Raw genomic sequence first — 23,257 nt, forward strand, 5'->3', positions numbered from 1 at the left:
AAAGGGTAAAACAGAGGAGTCACTTTGAAGAGCAACTTGGCAGTGTTTTTGTAACCTGAAGATGTGTGTACCCTATGACTTAGCAATTCTACTCTGAGATACGTATTCTAGAGCAGTGCTTCTCAAACCAGCTGTGGGAAAGAATTTTTTGTATTTTAATATTTAATAAAATATAATAGGGCACTGACCCACACCACATGTTAAGTAGCACTTCTCTAAAAAAACTCTTGCATGTGTGCACAGAGAGATATGGATAAGGGTATTGCTGCAGAACAGTCTGTAATAAGGAAAAACCAAAATCTAGCTCATTAGTAATCCATCAAATGAGGATCACTCACAGAATGAAATGTATACACAGCAATTAAAAAACAATCTAGATCTATATGTATCAATATGAATAAATCTCAGTGTTAGTAAAAAAAAAAAAAAAAGGAAGTTGTAAATAAAAGGTGGAGTTTGATACCACTTCTGTAGTAAAACAATTCTGTGGATTGTTACATACTTAAGGTAATATGGACAGAAAAGATTTATGTCAACTTCAGAACAGAAGGTACTCTGAGAAGACAGGTCAAGAAACAAGACCAGGGAGGGGTACAAAGGGAGGCTTCATATAACATTTTCCTAAAAGAAAATGCAATCTGAAAGAAACATGGCAAAATGTTAAGCCTTCATTATATTGTTCTCTGTATGTTCCTATATATCTGAACTATTTTAATTTAAAATAAACTTTCAGCAAACCAAGGAATAAACAAGTGAGAACCTAAGGCAGCAGGTGACTAATAGTCTGCTGGGGTTTTAGGGAAGCCCCTGTGACTTAAAATTAGCTATAAGCAACCCTGGTGTACTTCCAGAGATGGCAATATCTATCCATGCAGATAAAACTAGGTTGCATGTCAACAGTAAAGATGCATACTATAATCCTGAGCTTTGGCAAAAAACCCTCCCTTATTCTGAATCTGTGTACACAAAACCCCTATTCCACCAGAGGCTAGAACTGTTCCCAAACCCTATCCACTGTCCCTGTCCTCGAAAGACAACAGAGGGGGTCAACAACACAGTGGAGAGCCAAAGCACTTCATCAAGTACTGGCCTCATCTATGTTTAAAGGCTTTAGGACATCTGAACATACACAGGAATTTCCAGGATTCTCCATCATGTATGAAGCAGTCTTATTTGAGTCCCATCAATATCCAACATGAGGCTGACAAAGAACAGGACAAACTCACAGCACATGTACTTAGAGACTTCCATTTCAGAAAGAAATCCAAGTACCTATAACAGCCTTTTTCCTCTCTGTCTCAGCTTCTTTCTCCACAACCTTTTGTTTCTGTGCAGCTATAAGAAGTTTTGTCTTCTCAGCCTCCCTGTGGGAAAAAAAATTACAAAAAATTAGAAACGATCTATAGTCATAGATAGTAATTCTGACACTACAGTGGTTCAGAGCACCATTTTCAGTAAGAATTTTCTGACTCACTAAGGTAGGCAAGAGAGGTGTTATCTTATTTTACTGATAATAAACCTGAGGTTGAAAGGTTAAATGATCTGTCCAAAGTCACCTGGAAATAGGAATCAAATTTAATATATTTCAGTCTGACATGTTCAGTTGCTCAGTCATGTCCAACGCTTTCTGACCTCATAGACTGTAGCCTGCCAGACTCCTCTGTCCATGAAATTATCCTGGCAAGATTCCTAGAATGGCTTGCCATTTCCTACTCTAGGGGACCTTCCCAACTCAGGGATTGAATCTATGCTGCCTGTGTCTCCTGCAATCGCAGGCAGACTCTACCACTGGACCACCTGGGAAACCTGTAGGCTGACCTCTTCCACTAACTGTATCAAGAAAAGGCCCGTGATCTGGAAGTGTCTGGAGTATATAAATGCTTCCTTTGCTATTAGGCCTCCAGCTAAACTGGACCAACTAGCAAAAGGCACTAACCTCTGGGAAGATGCAACCCCTCAGGTGCATGTTTTGGCAAGCAGAAGGGGGCTGGATTTCAGGCCCTCTTCCGGCAGACACTCTCATGTAGTGGCCCTATTTGTTGTATTGAAGATAGAACTAGATGGCAGTTCTTAATTAGGTGGTGAACTGGGGCTCAATATATGAAAGAAAATTCTAAGAATTTGAGCTTCCTAATAATGGAAATAGGTGGTCCATCACTAAGCATGGACAAATGGCTACTAGGGGACCACATGGAAGGAAGGGTATTAAAAAAAAGATACCTATTAGGTGGGAGGTTAGACTGCATTATTCCAAGGTAGCCTTTAATTGTGGAATTCCAAGTCTTTAAACTTAGGAAAGATCCAGAATCCAGACACTCCAATAGATTCCCCAAACATCACCCTCGCCAACCTCTCTCCTTTCCTCCTGTTAATACTGATAAAAGATATAAAATAACATTTTGGATACTATGAGTTATTTGAGGGCAGAGAACACATAGTATTCATCTTTCCATCACCAGAAGCTATTATATTTAAAGTCTAAGACATCCTGAGCCTTCAATAAATTTTTTTCTTCTATAAATGGATCAGACCCATGATCTACTCAGTCTAGCACTCTGTGCTTTATAGTTTTAAAAGAGTTCTTTTTCTACAATAAAAAAGGGAAAACAAAATTATGCATAATAGAAAGTATAGACTTGGGAACAATAAGGACTCAGAAGTATATCACTCTATAAAGTACTATTATTACTTTTTGGATGCCCTGTATTTATACATCTTTTGTATTCTTGACTTTTGCAAAGTTAGTTTTCTAGCATTTCATATTTTGCCTCTTAACCTATCTTCCAAGTTTCCTAAAGACTTTTAGGAAGACAGAATAATAATACTTTAGTTTCCTAAAGACTTCAGTACCTGTCATGATACCCATTGTCAGAATCTGGGGCTGTGGACGTAAGCCCTTACATGGTTATATTTACTTGGGAAATCCAGATTCCGAAGGCTGACTTTTCTGTATCAAGGACTGTATCTCTCAGAAGTGTCTGATTTTACTAAACATCCTGTACACCACCCTACACTTGACTGCACACACACAAAAACATTTTGACTACAATAGGTAGTCCTTTAAAAGGAATCTTCTAAAGCACTCAGAAATTAATTTCATGCCAAGCAAGTAATTTCTTCATTCCCAGTCAGCCCTGGACACATAAAAGAGAAGACTACCAGGAGTCAAGGCAGGCAAAACTTCCCCAAAGGCAAATTATAAAGATCAGATCTAATTTTAGATACACAATCACATATAATGGAAAAGCAAACTTGATACCAATGTGTTTATTCTTACCATTTATAACACAGTAACAAAATATAGGCACTCTCTTCAACCTTAACAGCTAGGACTCTTTCTCTCCTCTATTAATATTTAATTCAAGGTATTATTCACATCCAAATTATAGCTCCTTAGGCTTCCAACAACAGTTCTACAGCAAACTGCATCTTTAGCCACTGAAGCTGCTCCTGAAATGTCCATATATAAAGAGAAAACTAATAAGAGTCTAGTGGTAATTAAGACACCAGAATAGATAGTATTATTAGAATTAAAGTACAGAAGATAGACATATACTCCTCCCCAGTGTAATTATCTCAAACATAACTTTTTCCTCTAGACTGGCAAGATAAATATGTAGACAACCCAAAATAAAAATATTGAGATCCCATGCATATTACTCACATTAACTCAAAATTTCTTCTTATGGCTTCTGGGATTTTAGGTTTTGTAACACGCACAGCCTAAAAAATAAAAGTGAAAAAGCCAAAGTATATCCAAAAAATAAAATTAAAATCTTGTACAAAAGAGTGCCTCAAATGAAACTAATATTAAATAGCTATGACATAGTTGCCTACAAACACATGTAGGGATCCAGTAGAAAACCTATTTTTCCTGTCACCACACCAAAGTCAAAGATAAGCTGCTTCTTGTTTCCTTAAAAAATGCTTGGCTAATGGATTTCGACCCACCTCTTGAGAAACCTATATGCAGGTCAGGAAGCAACAAATTGGACATGGAACAACAGACTGGTTCCAAATAGGAAAAGGAGTACGTCAAGGCTGTATATTGTCACCCTGCTTATTTAACTTATATGCAGAGTACATCATGAGAAACGCTGGACTGGAAGAAACACAAGCTGGAATCAAGATTGCAAGGAGAAATATCAATAACCTCAGATATGCAGGTGACACCACCCTTAAGGCAGAAAGTGAAGAGGAGCTAAAAAGCCTCTTGATGAAAGTGAAAGAGGAGAGTGAAAAAGTTGGCTTAAAGCTCAACATTCAGAAAACGAAGATCATGGCATCCAGTCCCATCACTTCATGGGAAATAGATGGGGAAACAGTGGAAACAGTGTCAGACTTTATTTTGGGGGGCTCCAAGATCACTGCAGATGGTGACTGCAGCCATGAAATTGAAAGACGCTTACTCCTTGGAAGAAAAGTTATGACCAACCTAGATAGCATATTCAAAAGCACAGACATTACTTTGCCAACAAAGGTCCGTCTAGTCACGGCTATGGTTTTTCCAGTGGTCATGTATGGATGTGAGAGTTGGACTGTGAAGAAAGCTGAGCGCCGAAGAATTGATGCTTTTCAACTGTGGTGTTGGAGAAGACTCTTGAGAGTCCCTTGGACTGCAAGGAGATCCAACCAGTCCATCCTAAAGGAGATCAGTCCTGGGTGTTCTTTGGAAGGACTGATGCTAAAGCTGAAACTCTAGTACTTTGGCCACCTCATGCAAAGAGTTGACTCATTGGAAAAGACTCTGATGCTGGGAGGGATTGGGGGCAGGAGGAGAAGGGGACAACAGAGGATGAGATGGCTGGATGGCATCACTGACTTGATGGACGTGAGTCTGAGTGAACTCCGGGAGTTGGTGATGGACAGGGAGGCCTGGTGTGCTGCGATTAATGGGGTCGCAAAGAGTCAGACATGACTGAGCAACTGAACTGAACTGAAGTGAATGGATTTCCTCTATCCATTGAAGAAATAAATTTTTAGGGAAAAGATTTTTTCTTAAAAGACCTTTCACAAAGCTCTTAAATGGAATACTTTTGTTTCCTTTCAAACCTGAAAGTCAAAGAAACAGAAGAAAGGCAAAATTTCAAGATGTAAATTTTAACGTAAGAAATAGTCAAAAACAAAAACAAACCCTGGTAGGTATATGCAACTTAATATAGTGGAAAGTAAATGAATTTATCACTTCCTAAAACTGCAATCACTCAGTACTGATTACAAATAAATAGCCCAACACTGAGGAAAAACAAACACCAATTAATAATTAACAAACACCAATTAGCAGGTCACATTCTTTCTCCCTAGAATCTTGCTTAGAACAAAGTCTACCTGTCTCTGCAAACATTGTTTATTACACAGTTTCCCTAATCATAGTGTACCTTGGCATAATTATCTATGAAACAGGATAATTCTGGGGTACAAGAGCCAGGTACAAAAGCCCCTCTGTGTTCCTTGTTTCTTTTTTGTACAAAAAGGCTTTAGTCTCCTGGGCCTTTCCTGAGTTCCAAAGAACAAACTCAAGCAGTCAAGAAACAATAATTTATAAAACAGGGTCAAGGAATATATATAACAACCTGATGCATATCTCTGACTCATTCTGCAGGAACTAAGGCCCTCACCCAGGTGGAGGATGGTGACTACATGCTAAGCATGAGCACACAGACCCCAGATTGGTTGGCACAAGAAGACTGATGATTAATATTTCTGGAATATTAACCAGAAGAAAGTCATGCCTCCTACAACCCTCACCTCAAATGTTGCCTTTAAAAACTTCCCTTAAAGCTATTGAGGAGTTTGGGTCCTCTGAGCATCAGCTGCCCACTCTCCTTGCTGGATCCTGCAACTAAACTTTTATTTTGCTGCAAACAACAACTGTCAGAGTTTGGCTTTCTGTGCTGTTGACATACAAGCACTTACACGGTTATATCTACGTGGGAAATCCAGGTTCCGAAGGCTGATTTTTCTGTATTAAGGACCTGACCTGTCAGAAGTATTTGATTTTACTAGCTAAACATCCTGTACCACCCTCCACCTGACTGCATGCGTGTGCACACACATACACACATATACACACACACCACCTTGCTGATCTAAAGGAACTTTTAATTTCCCTCTGAAAATTGGTTGAACTTTTAAGTAACAAGGCTTTTAGGTGTGAAGCCTTCATTTAGGGCTTTTGAAAGAAAGCTTTTTAAACTTCTAAGCAACACAGCCTCCTCTCCATAAAAAAGCTAGATCTGTGCATAACTGAGGATGATCATAACTAAATATAAGAATTAGAGTGAAATGGAATAAGAAGCTGGGGACCATGGTAAAAAGAAACCTCAGTTTTCATGCTGAAGGTTGAAGCATGTGAGGTTATGAAGAAGAACTCAAGGACATATCCAGAAGACAAAGAAAAATTCAGAACCAGAATTGGTTAGAGATGCCCGATTTCCCTATGTGAGTACCAGAAAGAGAGGTGACCTCCAGTATGATTCAGAGGGAAGCAATAGCCACGTGTTTTCCTAGTCTTAAAAAGTAGCATGAAATAGAACTGTCTTCTGAAGACTTCTATCTTACTGTGTGAGCCTGAAGAATATACTACACACATGTCAATCTTGGGATATCTCATAATTTTCAAATATGTGAAATATAAGCACCTATTGATATAGAGACCATGAATAATTTGCTTCATAAAGAGATTTAAGAAATAAAATGTACCCTAAAACAACAGTCAAATACAGACACACAGTAAGTGAAGAAAGGGAAAAAGGCTGATGAAATGAGTGTGTCTGTTGAAACTGAACCCTGGGTCATAAGCACATACTTTAAACCAAAAGCCAGCATATAATATAATCATTGCCTTAAATAGCATAGGAAAAAAAAAATCAAGAATTTTTTCACCACTTCAATTTGCCACAGTAGTTGTTGAAGAAGAAAAACTGCAGGGCTTCCCTAGTGGCTCAGTGGTGAAGAATCTGCCTGACAATGCAGGAGACACGTGAAATCTTCAACTAAGTCCGTGAGCCACAACTACTGAGCCTGTGCTCTAGAGCCTGGAGCCCCAACTACTGAGCCCTCATGCTGCAACGCTGAAGCCTGCGTGCTCTAGATCCCTTAATCCACAACAAGAGAGGCCATGGCAATGAGAAGCCTGTGCACTACAACTAGAGAGAAGCCCATGCACTACAACTAGAGAGAAGCCCCTGCTTGCCACAGCTAGACAAAGGCCGTCACAGCAACGAAGACCTAGCAAAGTCAAAAAAATAAAACTTTTAAAAAAGAAAAGAAAAAATGGGGTACAAATATAGAGAAGGGAAAAATTAAAACACTGAATGTTACAGAGAAGGTTCACTCAACAAGTATTAATTGGGTGCCTAGTCGAACCAAGTACTGTTTGTTTCAACCACTGTGGATACAGCAATAAACAAGGCAAGACCTGTGCTCGTGGACTTTAAAATTTTAAAAGGTCATTAGTTTCTTAAAACCACGAATAGCCAAAGCAATCTTGAGAAAGAAGGATGGAACTGGAGGAATCAATTTGCCTGACTTCAGGCTCTACTACAAAGCCACAGTCATCAAGACAGTATGGTATTGGCACAAAGACAGACATATAGATCAATGGAACAAAATAGAAAGCCCAGAGATAAATCCACATACATATGGACACCTTATCTTTGACAAAGGAGGCAAGAATATACAATGGAGTAAAGACAATCTCTTTAACAAGTGGTGCTGGGAAAACTGGTCAACCACTTGTAAAAGAATGAAGCTAGATCACTTTCTAACACCGCACACAAAGATAAACTCAAAATGGATTAAAGATCTAAATGTAAGACCAGAAACTATAAAACTGTTAGAGGAGAACATAGGCAAAACACTCTGACATAAACCACAGCAGGATCTTCTACGATCCACCTCCCAGAATTCTGGAAATAAAAGCAAAAATAAACAAATGGGATCTAATTAAAATTAAAAGCTTCTGCACAACAAAGGAAAACATAAGCAAACTGAAAAGACAGCCTTCCGAATGGGAGAAAATAATAGCAAATGAAGCAACTGACAAACAACTAATCTCAAAAATATACAAGCAACTCCTGCAGCTCAATTCCAGAAAAATAAACGACCCAATAAAAAAATGGGCCAAAGAACTAAATAGACATTTCTCCAAAGAAGACATACGGATGGCTAACAAACACATGAAAAGATGCTCAACATCACTCATTATTAGAGAAATGCAAATCAAAACCACAATGAGGTACCACTTCACACCAGTCAGAATGTCTGCGATCCAAAAATCTGCAAGCAATAAATGCTGGAGAGGGTGTGGAGAGAAGGGAACCCTCCTACACTGTTGGTGGGAATGCAAACTAGTACAGCCACTATGGAGAACAGTGTGGAGATTCCTTAAAAAATTGCAAATAGAAATGCCTTATGACCCAGCAATCCCACTGTTGGGCATACACACAGAGGAAACCAGAATTGAAAGAAACACATGTACCCCAATGTTCATCGCAGCACTGTTTATAATAGCCAGGACATGGAAACAACCTAGATGTCCATCAATAGATGAATGGATAAGAAAGCTGTGGTACATATACACAATGGAGTATTACTCAGCCATTAAAAAGAATACATTTGAATCAGTTCTGATGAGATGGATGAAACTGGAGCCAATTATACAGAGTGAAGTGAGCCAGAAAGAAAAACTCCAATACAGTATACTAACACATATATATGGAATTTAGGAAGATGGCAATGATGACCCTGTATGCAGGACAGCAAAAAAGACACAGATGTGTATAGCGGACTTTTGGACTCAGAGGGAGAGGGAGAGGGTGTGATGATTTGAGAGAATGGCATTGAAACATGTATAATAACATGTAAGAATCGAAATGCCAGTCTATGTCTGATGCAGGATATGACACGCTTGGGGCTGACGTGCGGGGATAACCCAGAGAGATGTTGTGGGGAGGGGGGTGGGAGGGGGGTTCATGTTTGGGAACGCATGTACACCTGTGGTGGATTCATGTCAATCTATGCCAAAACCAATACAGAATTGTAAAGTAAAAATTAAAAATAAATTAATTAATTAAAAAAAATAAAAATAAAATAGAAAACAAACAAACAAAAAAAAAATTTTTAAAAGGTCAGAAAGACAGTAAATAACAACAAAAAGCATATAAATAAACAAAATTTCAGATAGTTATTAGTGTTATGTAGAAAATTAAAATACTTGATTAGGAGGAAAGTCAACATTTTTATTTTGGCATAATTATATAGCTAAAAAAATTCTAGAGAAATTCATAAAGTTTTCATCAAGTAAAATAAATAGCTCCAGAGATCTACTGTATAGCATTGTACCTACAGTCAAAAAATGTACACTAGAAATTCTTTTTGTACACTTAAAATTTTAAGAGGGTAGATCTCAAGTATTTTTACCACACACACACACATACAGAAATGTAAGGAAATTAACCGAAAAAATTACTAAAGATAGTTTATTCAGCAAATCTGTGGATATACAATAAAGTCATCAAGAATTGTTTGCATTCCTCAATGTTTAGACTACATATTTAATAGCATTCAGTTCAGTTCAGTTGCTCAGTTGTGTCCGACTCTTTGTGACCCCATGAATCGCAGCACGCCAGGCCACCCTGTCCATCACCAACTCCCGGAGTTTACCCAAACTCATGTCCATTGAGTCGGTGATGCCATCCAGCCATCTCATCCTCTGTCGTCCCCTTCTCCTCCTGCCCCCAATCCCCCCCAGTATCAGAGTCTTTTCCAATGAGTCAACTCTTTGCATGAGGTGGCCAAAGTACTGGAGCTTCAGCTTTAGCATCAGTCCTTCCAAAGAACACCCAGGGCTGACCTCCTTTAGGATGGACTGGGTGGATCTCCTTGCAGTCCAAGTGGAAACACTGTTTCCACTGTTTCCCCATCTATTTCCCATGAAATGACGGGACCAGATGCCAATAGCATTAAGTTCATTAACTTTATGAATATTAATTTAACTTGGTATATGGGTTTCTCACCTAACTCAGAAATTCTAAAAGAAACAAAAATGATAATATAAGTAAAGTAATAGATAGACTATATTCCTAATTTTAAAATGTACAAGCCAATTTAGGTACCTGGTATGCACGAAGATCATGGCATCTGGTCCCATCACTTCATGGGAAATAGATGGGGAAACAGTGGAAACAGTGTCAGACTTTATTTTTGGGGGCTCCAAGATCACTGCAGATGGTGACTGCAGCCATGAAATTGAAAGACGCTTACTCCTTGGAAGGAAAGTTATGACCAACCTAGATAGCATATTCAAAAGCAGAGACATTACTTTGCCAACAAAGGTCCATCTAGTCACGGCTATGGTTTTTCCAGTGGTCATGTATGGATGTGAGAGTTGGACTGTGAAGAAAGCTGAGCGCCGAAGAATTGATGCTTTTCAACTGTGGTGTTGGAGAAGACTCTTGAGAGTCCCTTGGACTGCAAGGAGATCCAACCAGTCCATCCTAAAGGAGATCAGTCCTGGGTGTTCTTTGGAAGGACTGATGCTAAAGCTGAAACTCCAGTACTTTGGCCACCTCATGCAAAGAGTTGACTCACTGGAAAACACTCTGATGCTGGGAGGGATTGGGGCCAGGAGGAGAAGGGGACGACAGAGGATGAGATGGCTGGATGGCATCACTGACTCGATGGACATGAGTCTAAGTGAACTCCAGGAGTTGGTGATGGATAGGGAGGCCTGGCGTGTTGTGATTCATGGCGTCGCAAAGAGTTGGACATGACTGAGCAACTGAACTGACTGAACTGATGCCTTGAAAATATCAGTAATGAAAACTCATCGTGTAGAGTTAACTGGCAGAAACATCAAATGCCATTCTTTTTGAAAAGACAATATATCTTACCAGAATTTTTAAAGTGACTAAAAAGTTGAATTATCATAATGATAATGTAACATGTTAAAGACAGGAACACTGAAAAACAGCCTTTAAGTTTTAAAAATGCATTTCAACTATAAGAAGTTATTTTATAACAAGACTAAAGCGACCAAAAAATGGAAATCTTGATCAGTTTAAAAACATGAATATAAAGTGATATTTTTTTCATCCAACAACTTTTAATAAAAACAACAAATAAATATAGCTAAGTTTAAAAGATCCTTTTTCCTGCTATGCAGTAGACAAGTAAAAGTGAGAAAACAAGATAGGAGACCATTGCAGAAATTCAGGCAAAAGATCAGTTCAGTTCAGTCACTCAGTCATGTCCAACTCTTTGCGACCCCATGAATCACAGCACGCCAGGCCTCCCTGTCCATTACCAACTCCCGGAGTTCACTCAGATTCACGTCCATCGAGTCAGTGATGCCATCCAGCCATCTCATCTTCTGTCGTCCCCTTCTTCTCCTACCCCCAATCCCTCCCAGCATCAGAGTCTTTTCCAATGAGTCAACTCTTTGCATGAGGTGGCCAAAGTATTGGAGTAAAGATAGTACTTGGTTTAAGGAAGTGGCACAGATGTTGTAGGTGGATTCGGTAGAATCAGCAGGATCCAGGGACTGGATGTTAAGGGCAAGAGGGTTGTCAAAGATGCCTCCCATACATTTACACTGGCCTGAGGCTAAGAGGGAACCATTTACTAACTAGAAGAAAAAAACAAGAGAGCAGCAGATTGGATGGGAAAGATGAAAGGCTCAGTAACTAATGAAAGAACAGGAAATAGAAAAAGCAATGGAACAGAACAAAGTCCAAAAAACCACTTTACCATATAACAAAATTTAGCATACAATACCATCGGCATTTCAAACAAGGAAGACAGAAGGGCATAAATTATTCAGTAATTACTGTTGTTAATAACTGGGGGAGGGACTGGAGTCCAACCTCACAACTAAAAATGAATTCCAGATGAATTAAAATTTTAAACCTAAAAATACAACTATAAAAGAAGAGAAAAAATTTAATTTCTGATTTTATTTAGATTTTTATATTTTAAAGTTGGTGAAAAGCTCTTAAAAGCATGCTGCTGCTGCTAAGTTGCTTCAGTCGTGTCTGACTCTGCACAACCCCATAGACGGCAGCCCACCAGGCTCCGCCATCCCTGGGATTCTCCAGGCAAGAACACTGGAGTGGGTTGCCATTTCCTTCTCCAATGCATGAAAGTGAAAAGTGAAAGTGAGTATTTAAGAGTTGCCACAATTAACATATCAAAAATAGTTTAAGTCAATGAGAAAAACAGATAAAAACCAAAAAATGAGCAAACATACATCTGAGTATATTCAATAACTAACACAAAATACCATACACATTTTCTCCAACAGGATTTAGAGACACGTACCTGTTAATTATTTGGGTACAATCACACAATCGAATGTATAGAAAACAACAGCTCATGAACACTGTTGATAAGAGAACGCAACATGCTAAAGTTTTTCCGAAATGCAGTTTGGCAATATGTACCAAAAAGTCCCCATACAGGGCATATACTTTGACTCATCAATCCTACAATTAAGAATTTATCCTGGACTTTCCTGGTGGCACAGTGGGAAAGAATCCACCTGTCAATACAGGGAACACTGGTTGGATCCCTGGTCTGGGAAGATTCCCCATGCTGCAGAGCAATTAGGCCTGGGGGCCACAGCTACTGAGCCAGCAAGCCCTAGAGCCTGTGCTCCACAACAAGAGAAGCCACTGCAATGAGAAGCCCGCACACCGCAACCCAGAGCAGCCCTGGCTCACTGCAACTTGAGAAAGTCCTTGCAAAGAAATGAAGACCCAGCACAGCTTAGTCATCACAACATGTATATAACAGTAAAAACTGGAAGCCACAGGGATTAAATTAAAAGGTTAAAAGTGATGATGTAGTGAATCTTACTTCTGACTTGAAAAGACACTTACATATTGTTGGTGAAAAAAATGGTTAGGGTATGATTCCATTTTAGTCCAACATTGGGACAAAGAATATGAATAGGCAATGGACAGAGAAGTGCGAATGGACAAAAATTAAATAAAAAGATGTCAACCTCATTAACAACTAATGAAATGCAAATCAAAGAGTGATATTCAATAACTTCACATGTATCCATGCATCAAAAATCAGCATGTCTGACTGCTTCACATGTTGACGAGGTTGTGGAGAAACAAGTATTCACAAATACTCCTGGTAAGAATGCAGATTTATACAGCCACTTTGAAAGATAAATTGTACATACAAGGAGATGTGTCAGGAATATTCGCTATACCATTGGTTATTAAAGGCAAATTGGAAACAATAGGGAAATAGTTATGTAATATAAGGCAAGGAACTATAAGGGGTTGTAAAGAAGAATGAGCTAGATCTCCTAGTAACAACTTGAGCAGAATGTAGGAATCTGTGACATTCACATTATCTTTAAAATTGAAAAGCTACTCCAGAACAACCAAAAGGGTTTTACAAAGTTAGCTCTGGACATTTCAAGAGACCCTGTAACTTGGGCAGCTTCCCCTCAGGCAGCCAGCAGAGATAATGACACAGCAAGGGGGAGGACAAGGGAAATAACACCCTCGGACTTGTTTATGAGATTGCGCCTGATCACTCAGAGTGAATGCACACTTCTTAGAAGCAGTATGATCTAGAAACTGAGGAAGCATATTAGAGAAGTCATATTCACCACTTCTCTGATAAGCCAGATCCAGAGTCACTGCTTTCCAATGTTATTGAGCATGACTACAGTAGAAAAGGCATCTTACAATGACACCAACAATAAAACCTACCCCACACACTTACATCAAACAAACAAGTTTCACAGAATGATACTTAAAACTTACTACAAGCCATGTGCCTGGGTTTCTTTTCCTTCAATTCCATTTTAAATAAGGCTAGTCATAACCCACTAAAACTGATTTTAGAACCTAATAATGGATTTCAACCCACTCTGAAAAAATACTGACCCCAAAAAGCAGTTTTTCCTCACTATCTCCCAATGCCACTTCCACCATCACACCACCACTAAATTCATCTGTTACCTTGCTTTTACTCAGGTCAGTCCATCCACTTGAAATACCTTCCTTATTCCTTTCCCTCATATAAATCCTATTAATTCTTCTAATTCTATCAAAATTCCAAGCCAGTCATTTCCAGGCAGACTTTCTTGAAATGTTCTTTTAACTCTTCGAGCAACAGTCATCCAGTCAATTCATCTGTCAATGAATACTTTGGGATATCTACTTTGTCTGGAATTATTATTCGAATTTTATACTTGAAATTCTTTTTCATAATCGTATTGATGGCAAGGATCAGTCTTACACTGACTTAATACCATTACTGTATCTTAATAATGCCTCACACATAGCAGTATACAGATTTTATTTCCTGTAAGAACCTCAGCTTATCTGCTCCAAGAGTTCAGAAAAAAATGCTACCCATAACCTAAAGTTAAACTGAGAAAGATAGACTATAAATTACCAAAGCACTTCAGTTAAATAACTGTTGAATAAACTACAATTAAATTCAAAGCTCTCAAAATTCAAGGACAATTAAATTCAAAGCTCTCAAAATTCCCAAAGAATTTCCCTAGGAGAAGGGCTTACCTGTATGGTGAGGCCTGGGGCCATGACGTTTAAATCTTTCTGCAGAGCTTGCTTGAGGTTTTCATCTATTTGATCTGTTTTTGAAGCCAAGAACAAGAGCTCTCGTGACACTCAAAAAAACTGTCTTAACACTGTGCTAGCACTAAAACAAAACTACTTATTATTAGATCTAAAGTTTCCATGGTATTATTCTTTCATAGAGCTTGAACCATGTCACACACATATGAAAACAAATAAATATATATACAAATGAGAAAAAGTGTGAGGAATTATTGGACAAAGAAATTGAGGAAAGATGACAAGCAGCCATTGATGTTTATCCAATAAATGGAGGATCTAGGTTTCTACTGTCTTAATTCTTGGGACTTAATATGTGTCTTGGTTCTCTAAAAAAAAAAATTTCTATCTTTAGTCAATCTTTATCCAAATTCTCAAATAACTAAATTTCATTTCTATGGAACTCAGCTGATTATTTCAGATTTAGAAAGAGGGAGGGAGGGGGAAAGCCTCACGAGAAAGTTCTTAAAGCATACAAGAATAAAGATGTCACTTCACTTGACTTTATAATTCACAAATTTTTCTATCCACCTCATCAGTACTTTCCCCATTACTAAATAACCAGTAATGTGACAAGAAAAGGCAAAATTTTCTCAAACATCATTCCAATAGTTCGTAATCATCAACGAGGAATCAACTGATAGATTTCTACACTGATAAACCATTTCTATATCTGCCTCTAAGAAATTCACTAATAATTCCAGGAGAGAGAAGTAGGCAGCCAATAGCAGCAACCCAACCCCTGGCCAGAACTTTCACTATCACAAATGAAAAGTAACTTGTACATAAGAGAATTAGCATAGCAAGCCTGAAAACTACTATCCTAGAAAGGCCTATTTGCAATTTGGTCTCTGACTGTCACCTGGGGTTGTGGATGTGGACAGCATTTCATTTCCACAATCCCCAGAACTGGGAAGAATGACTTCACTGTGCCTAAATTGTTTATTCAAACAATGAATTTTGTGCTGAGCATCTTCTTTCCTTCTGGAAATCTGGAATATTGGTATTGATACATGCTAGGCAGAGGGTACCTACATGAACAACTTCCAGAAAAAATTCTGGGCAGAAAGTCTCTAATGAGCTTCTCCAGCAGACAACATCTCACATGTGTTGCCTCATTTCAAGGCTGGAGTAATCAAGTGTATCCTGCATGACTCCACTGGAGAGGACTCTCGCAAGCTTGTGCCTGCTTTTCTTCAGACTTCCCCATGTGCCTTTCCCTTTCGCGACTCTGCCCTGTATCTTTTTGCTGAGGTGCATCTCAGCTGTGAGTGTAATTATATGGAGTCCTGCTGGTCCTCATCAAATGTGGAGGTGAGTCTTGGGAAACTGCAAGACCCAGGTTCTAAATTCCCCAAATTATCTACTAAAATAGCAACAAAGCTGGGCTTCCCTGGTAGCTCAGACGGTAAAGAATCCACCTGCAATGCAGGAGATCCTGTTTCGATTTCTGGGTCAGGAAGATCCTCTGGAGAAGGGACAGGCTACCCACAGCAGTATTCTTAGGCTTCCCTGGTGGTTCAGATGTAAAGAATCTGTTTGCACTGCAGGAAACACAAGTTTGATCCCCGGGTTGGGAAGATCCCCTGGAGGAGGGCATGGCAACCCACTCCAGTATTCTTGCCTGGAGAATTCCATGGACAGAGAAGCTTGCTGGGCTACAGTCCATGGGGTCCCAGAGAGTCAGATGCAACTGAAGAGACTGAGAGTGCACAAGCAAAGCTAATTTTTAGTAAATTATCATGGCATAAATAGAATATTGTAAGAAATAAATCTTTTTCCAATCTGTACCAAGTTATACACTATACATTTCAGAAAATGGTTATCATTTTTAAAGTATCTTAAGTAACAATTTGCTTAATTTAAGCAATTTTAAGCAAAGAAATTGTCAACTTAAGATAAAGAATATTTTAAATACAACTGCTCTATTATAAATTCAGAAGAAATGCACAAATAACACATTAGTAATATTATAGCCTTCACAAACAAGTTGAACAAGATTTTTAACTGGTTATTCATATATTTAAAACAAATAAGACTCACCAAACAATTCAATGTAAACTTCTTGAAGTGTATGGGCACTGCAAAACTGGTTCAGTTCATGGTGGATTTTATTGAAGATTAAGGTCTTGTCATAATCTGCAGTGTAGTTCTTCACGATATCAAACACTGGAAGAAAGGTACAATTCATGTTTACCTGTGTATCCTCTAATTCAGCCAAGGTAAAAGTTAGTTATAAAATATACACAAGAAGTGCCAATGAAACAGCGAAAACATGGAACACAACTCTAAGCCTTGATGTGTTCCTTAATGTGCTTAATATTCCACATATTATTGCATTTGCAATTCTAGTAAGCAAACTTTGAGTTCCATACTAAGGAGAGTGTATATTATCTTGAAGGTAATAAGGAACTGTCAAAGTTTTTGAATAAGGGCATGACACTATCAGACTGTACTTTGGCAGCAGAGTGAAAAATGAACTGTAAGGCATAGAAATCAGAAGCATGGCAAGTAATGAAGCAATCAGAAGCAATGATTGAAAAGCAAAAGTTTAGATAAATAGAACCTGAACTAATTGAAGAACAGTGGAAATGAAAGAGGGAAGTAGCTCCAAAAGGCCATTTTCAAAAAGGCAGTTTTCAAAGGTTGGGGGAAAAAAAAAGATGCTAGGCTAGAAGGGAAGGATGCTAACATTTCTGGGCCAGGCTTTATGTCCGGCAATCTATATATTTCCTTAACACACAATTCTCACAAAAAATCTCCTAATTTTGCATAATATGAAACTGAGAAACAGAAATTTCAGAAACGTGCCTAAGGGTATCATACTATACCGTGCCAGAACCTATGCCCTACTTATTAAAACATGCTGCTTTCTCCCTTCAAATCCAAGACGTGCTCTGCTGGCTTTCCTATGGAGAAAACTAGAACTAGACTGCAGATCACAAACAGGTCATCAAATAACACTCAGTGGCTAATTAATTCTCTTGGTCATTTACAAATGAGTCAGTGATGCAACAGTTTCCTCTTTATCTCTCGCCAGAAAACAAGCAATATCTCCCCTTCTTCTGTTTTTTTCAATCATAGTCCATTCCACTGATCTGTGACCAGGACAAGTGAGAAGGTGAAGTCAAGTGAAAGTGTTAAGTTGCTTAGTCATATCTGACTTCTTGTGACCCCATGGACTATAGCCCTCCAGACTCCTCTGTTCATGGAATTTTCCAAGCAAGAATACTGGAGTGGGGTGCCATTCCCTTCTACAGGGGATATTCCCGACCCAGGAATTGAACCTGAGTCTCCTGCATTGCAGGCAGATTCTTTACCATCTGAGCCTCCAGGAACACCCTTGTGACCGGGGAAACTAGATTATTAAAGACAGGAAAATACTTAGTTGCTGAAAAATATAATCCAAATCCACTTGATAGTAACACAGCTTGCTCTCTGTTCTGAAATTCTTTTGCTATTTGTGCCTGTACCAGTGACTTGAAATTCAGCAAGACCTTACATTCATATATATATATATATTTTTTTTTTTTAGGTCAGTATCATGCCTTCTCAAGTGAAAAAAACAAACAAACAAACCCTTAAGGCAAAGGTCTAACTTCATGTTTTTGAATTGTTTTTGCTGAACACAGTATCCTGACATTGTATGTATGCAAATTTTAGTAATAAGGATAATTATTAATAAGTAATACTTAATAAGGAAAGTATTACTACTTAGTAATAAGTAATAAGAATAAAATGACAGATTTTAAAAAAATTATTTTATTACAGTATAGTTGATTTATAATGTATTAATTTCTAATATATAGCAAAGTGATTCAGTTATACATACACATTCTTTTTCATGTTTTCTTTCATTATGATTTATCACATGATAGTGAATATAGTTCCCTGTGCTGTACAGTGGGGTCATGCTGCTTATCCCAGTTTACATCTGCTAATTCCAAACTCCCAACCCACCCTCCCCCAAGGCAACCATAAATCTATTGTTTCATAATTTGTGTCATATTTTAGATTTCACATGTAATTGGTATCATACCATTATTTGTCTTTCTGACTTTACTTACTATGATAATCTCTAATCCATCCATGCCGCTGCAAACTGGCATTGTATCATTCTTTCTTACGCTGCATAGTGTTCTATTATATGTATGTACCCCAAGTTTTTTAATCCATTCATCTGTCGATGGACATTTAGGTTGTTTTCATGTCTTGGCTATAGTCAATGGTGCTACAATGAACACTGGGGCGTGTATCTTTTCAAATTATAATTTGTCTACGTACATGCCCAGGAGTAGGATTGCTGGATCATATGACAGCTTTATTTCTGGTCTTTTTAGGAATCTCCGTATTGTTTTCCATAGGGGCTGCACAGAGTTACATTCCTACCAACAGCATAGGAGGGTTTCCTTTTCTCTATACCCTCTGCAGCATTTGTTATTTATAAGACTTTTAAACGATGGCCATTCTGATCAGTATGAGGTGGTACCTCATTGTAGTTTTGATTTGCAGTTCTCTAATAATTAGTGATGTTGAGCATCTTTTCACGTGCCTACTGAGTATCTGCATGTCTTTTTTTGGAGAAATACTTATATAGGTTTTCTGAAAGCAGCAGATCTTTTGATTCAAAGTAAAGTCTCAAAGAGACCCATGTATACCCATGGTCATAGCAGCATTATTCATAACAGCTAAAACATGGAAGTAACCTAAGTGTCTATCAACGGATGAATGGATTCAGTGGAATATTCTTCAGCCTTAAAAGAAAGAAATTCTGACATGCTGAAACACAGATGAACCCTGAGGACATTATGTTAAGTGTTAAGCCAGTACAAAAAGACAAACACTGTATGATTCCATTTATGAGGTACCTAAGAGTAGTCAAACTCATAGAGACAGAAAGTACACAGAAATGTCAGAAAGACAGAAACAGTGGTTGCCAGGGGCTGGGAGAGGGGGCGGATGAGAAGTTACTGTTTAATGGGTAGACAGTTTCAGTTTTACAAGATGAAAATGAGTTATAGAGATGGATGTTGGTGATTACTGCGTTAACAGTGTGAATGTTTTTAATACCCACTGAATATTTAAAAGTGGTAAAGATGGCAAATTCTGTTATATGTATTTTATCAAAATTTTAAAAAAAATTGGGGAAAAAAAATCAAACATTAAAAAGAAGGCCAATCTTACGTCAGAAATTCTCATTCAGTTTTTTATTTGAACAGTACTCCATCTCTGGTGGTTTTCATCTATTACCAAGAAAATGTTTTCCCCACACTGAGGACTTTCAGATTGCAAGTTATAGCAAATCTCAGCTAAAAAAGATTTTTTGGTGGTCACAAATCAATGTGGTCAAGGAACTGATCAGTTATAGACTTTAAATGTGTAAGGAAATTATTTTTCATCCTGATTGAGTGAAATGCCACTTTCTAGGAATTCTACAAATAATGACTATCTTGTTAAATACACTCAGCTCAGAGTATCCCATACAGTTGCAGAAAGTCAACTCTGTCCAGGATTTGTGACCTATCACTATCACCATTCCCTAAGAATGGAAAATATTCCAATGATTATTTTATATATAGAGAGATAAAAAATGAATGAAGTCATAAAACTTTCCTTAGGGAATCTCTTATTCTTCAGGGACTCTCTCAGTTATAGAATACTCTGATTATAACTCTACAGAATAGATGGGTACCATACCTGCACAAGGGGCCAACATATTAACCACTTCTATTCGGTCAATATAGATCATGACCCCACCACTAAAAACAGAGAAATGGAAAAATGTGAGCCAAATACAAACTATTAGAGTCCCAGATTAATCCCACATCATCCAACAAACCCCACGTGATAGAAATTTATAAGTAAAACCTAAAGATATATTACTGATTAAAACGACCTCATTAATCACTACTCAAATGACCCCTATACACACTCACCTGGTTCCTCTCATAACCAAAGGCTCTCCTTTGTAAATGCTGTTATCAGATGAGCTCACAGGAAGACTAGACCTAAAACCTAGAGCTGCTTAGCACTCTGCCCTTATTAACTGAAGCCAACAGCTAAAGCAGTGCATTCCTCAAACTTCTCCAACAAGGAACCAGATAAAATGGTTTCCCAAGAGGTGCAGAGGTCAACCATGAACTGAAATTCTTTTGATTTCCTGCCCTATCTTAATCTACTTTTCATCTGTATTTACTCTAATATGAAAAAAAAACTTCCCCCCAAAATGTGAAGTAAAATTGACACTCCAGAAAGATAGCTCTTGTTAATTAATGGTTTCCTATACTTCCTGGCCTACTAGCACACATCCTGAAGGACATGTGAACCTCAGTTTAAGAAACCTGAATTTAAGAGATTTTGAAACTATACAATTAAGCCCTTCTATCAACTTACAATAACATTTTTTTCTGATAAAAAAGCATAATACCTGCTCACAGGCAAAAAATCTGACAAACATAGGAAAGCATGAAGATAAAAATAAAATTTACCCAATATCTCATCAGCTGCCAATTTTGAGTCATCTCTGAAGGGAATCCATAAAAGAGAGTTACAGCTAGACCTAGAGAGAACTTGGTATCAAATGCCTTAACTTGAAACAGAGAGAATCTGCTCCCTCTTTAAAAGCATTCCTGTCCTTCCACAGATGTCAAAGCCTCTTTTATAGGCTTTAAAAGTGATATATTAATCATTTAAAATACAGAATTTAAAACATACTTCGAGTTTTATACTCTTCCTTTGATACAATGCAATGTACTGATTATACTCTTTGGGCCTTGCCTGTCTTTCCTGCCCCAAAACTCTTTAGGGCAGTGATTTTCTAAACATGGTCTTTGGACCAGCAGTATTAGCATCACCTGGGAACTTTTGCTAGCAATGCAAATTCGTGGGTCTCATTACAGACCTACTAAATCAGAAACTCTAAATTAGATGGCATTTAATACTATACTTGATATGGTGAGGTAATTCCATTTTAAACTGTTACTATCAGTTTAAAATGACTCCTAAGATAGAAAGCTCCTATTTGGAGGCAGGGCTTCTCTCAAATAATGCTCAGAAGAGAAATTTCCCTGGGTTACTATCACGCCTATCTGAAAGATGTTTAACTGACTACAGCTTATGAACAGAAACTACATCTGAATCAAAGGGACCCTGGTAAGCAAGGGAACACTTACCTTGTTCCACAAGGCACATTTTTAACTTCATCAGTTTGTAGTGTTGTCTGGAGAGGAAAAAATATCTCATCAATACTCAGCACACATATCATCAAGGAACAACCCACTCAAGTTTTCTTGCCTGGAGTATCCCAGGGACGGGGGAGCCTGGTGGGCTGCCATCTATGGGGTCGCACAGAGGCGGACACAACTGAAGTGACTTAGCAGCAGCAGCAGTGTTAAAGCAAAATCTCTACAGAACTGCTAAGAGATAAGTACAAGAGAACTCCATTACAATTTTAGCCCCCTAAATTTCTTTTTGTATCCTCACTGTTCAGTCGCTAAGTTGTGTCTGACTCGTTGCAACCCCATGGACCTCAGCATGCAAGGCTTTCCTGTTCTACACTATCTCTTGGAGTTTGCTCAAACTCATGTCCATTGAGTCAGTGATGCCATCCAACCGTTTTCTCCTGTCATCCCCTCCTCCACCTGCCCTCAATCGTTCCCAGCATCAGGGTCTTTTTCAATGAGTCAGCTCTTTGCATCAGGTGGCCAAAGTATTGGAGCTTCAGCATCAGTCCTTCCAATGAATATTCAGGGTTGATTTCTTACAGGATTGGTTTGATCTCCTTGCTGTCCAAGGACTCTCAAGAGTCTTTTCCAGCACCACAGTTCAAAACCATCAATTCTTCAGCACTCAGGCCTCTTTATGGTCCAACTCTCACATCCATATGTGACTAGAAAAACCGTAACTCTGACTATATGGATCTTTGCTGGCAAAGTGATGTCTCTTGCTTTCTAACATGCTGCCTAGGTTTGTGATGGATTTTTGCATCCGAACAGACATAAAAGACCAGAAACAAAATATTTTATAGTTAATGTTTGAGTCAAGACTCACCAGGAAAAGTTTCAATGTTCAATCTCTCAATCAGAGTCCTTTATTTGCCTTGCCTATACATTATTTGCCTGGGGTTGGCCTGGGATTGAAAACTACATGGAATACCCACAAGGATACTATTGCTAGAACTTGTGTTTTGAACTCTGATTCCACTGCTAATTATTAATGTTTACAATGAAGGTAAAAGATAACTATTATATGCATACAAGAAGGCCTTTGAACTCAACAGCAACCTCTTCCTCTGAAGCTGTAGGCAGTATTTTAGGTCAGGTCCTAGTGATCTCTCAGATGGTCTATTCAATTTCCTTTTTAATAGAACTGCTACCATCAGCAGCACTTCCTCCTAGTGAACCAACAATATGGTACTTAATTACTCTACCCCTGTTATAACTTGATTTGGATTTGGAATGACTCCCTATTGCACTGGAAGGCATCCAACAGGTGAGCACGTAATGAGTGTATCCTGGACACAATGCACTGTATTAAGCCCACAGCAAGAGTACTTGACAGAATACAAAGGAGAAAGGAAGCATGGCCCCTGTTTCCAAAGAGCTCACAATCCAACACAGGAGAGAAAATCCTTACACAGCAATCCATAA

At 38.3% G+C, this 23,257-nt stretch overlaps 1 protein-coding gene across 1 annotated transcript in view; it reads right to left on the minus strand.

Moving 5' to 3' along the window:
* ERLIN1 (ER lipid raft associated 1) overlaps positions 1-23,257 on the minus strand; it is a 41,568-nt gene that overhangs the window by 12,334 nt on the left and 5,977 nt on the right. The window contains exons 4-9 of the mRNA XM_040254213.1: positions 21,782-21,828; positions 20,307-20,368; positions 16,653-16,778; positions 14,553-14,626; positions 3,665-3,723; positions 1,273-1,364 (exon numbers count right to left, since the gene is read on the minus strand). Coding sequence (XP_040110147.1) covers positions 1,273-1,364; positions 3,665-3,723; positions 14,553-14,626; positions 16,653-16,778; positions 20,307-20,368; positions 21,782-21,828 — 460 coding nt within the window. The remainder of the gene's footprint in view (positions 1-1,272; positions 1,365-3,664; positions 3,724-14,552; positions 14,627-16,652; positions 16,779-20,306; positions 20,369-21,781; positions 21,829-23,257) is intronic.

Source organism: Oryx dammah, unplaced genomic scaffold (genome assembly GCF_014754425.2).
Source record: "Oryx dammah isolate SB20612 unplaced genomic scaffold, SCBI_Odam_1.1 HiC_scaffold_14, whole genome shotgun sequence".
NCBI classification, from domain to species: Eukaryota; Metazoa; Chordata; class Mammalia; order Artiodactyla; family Bovidae; genus Oryx; species Oryx dammah.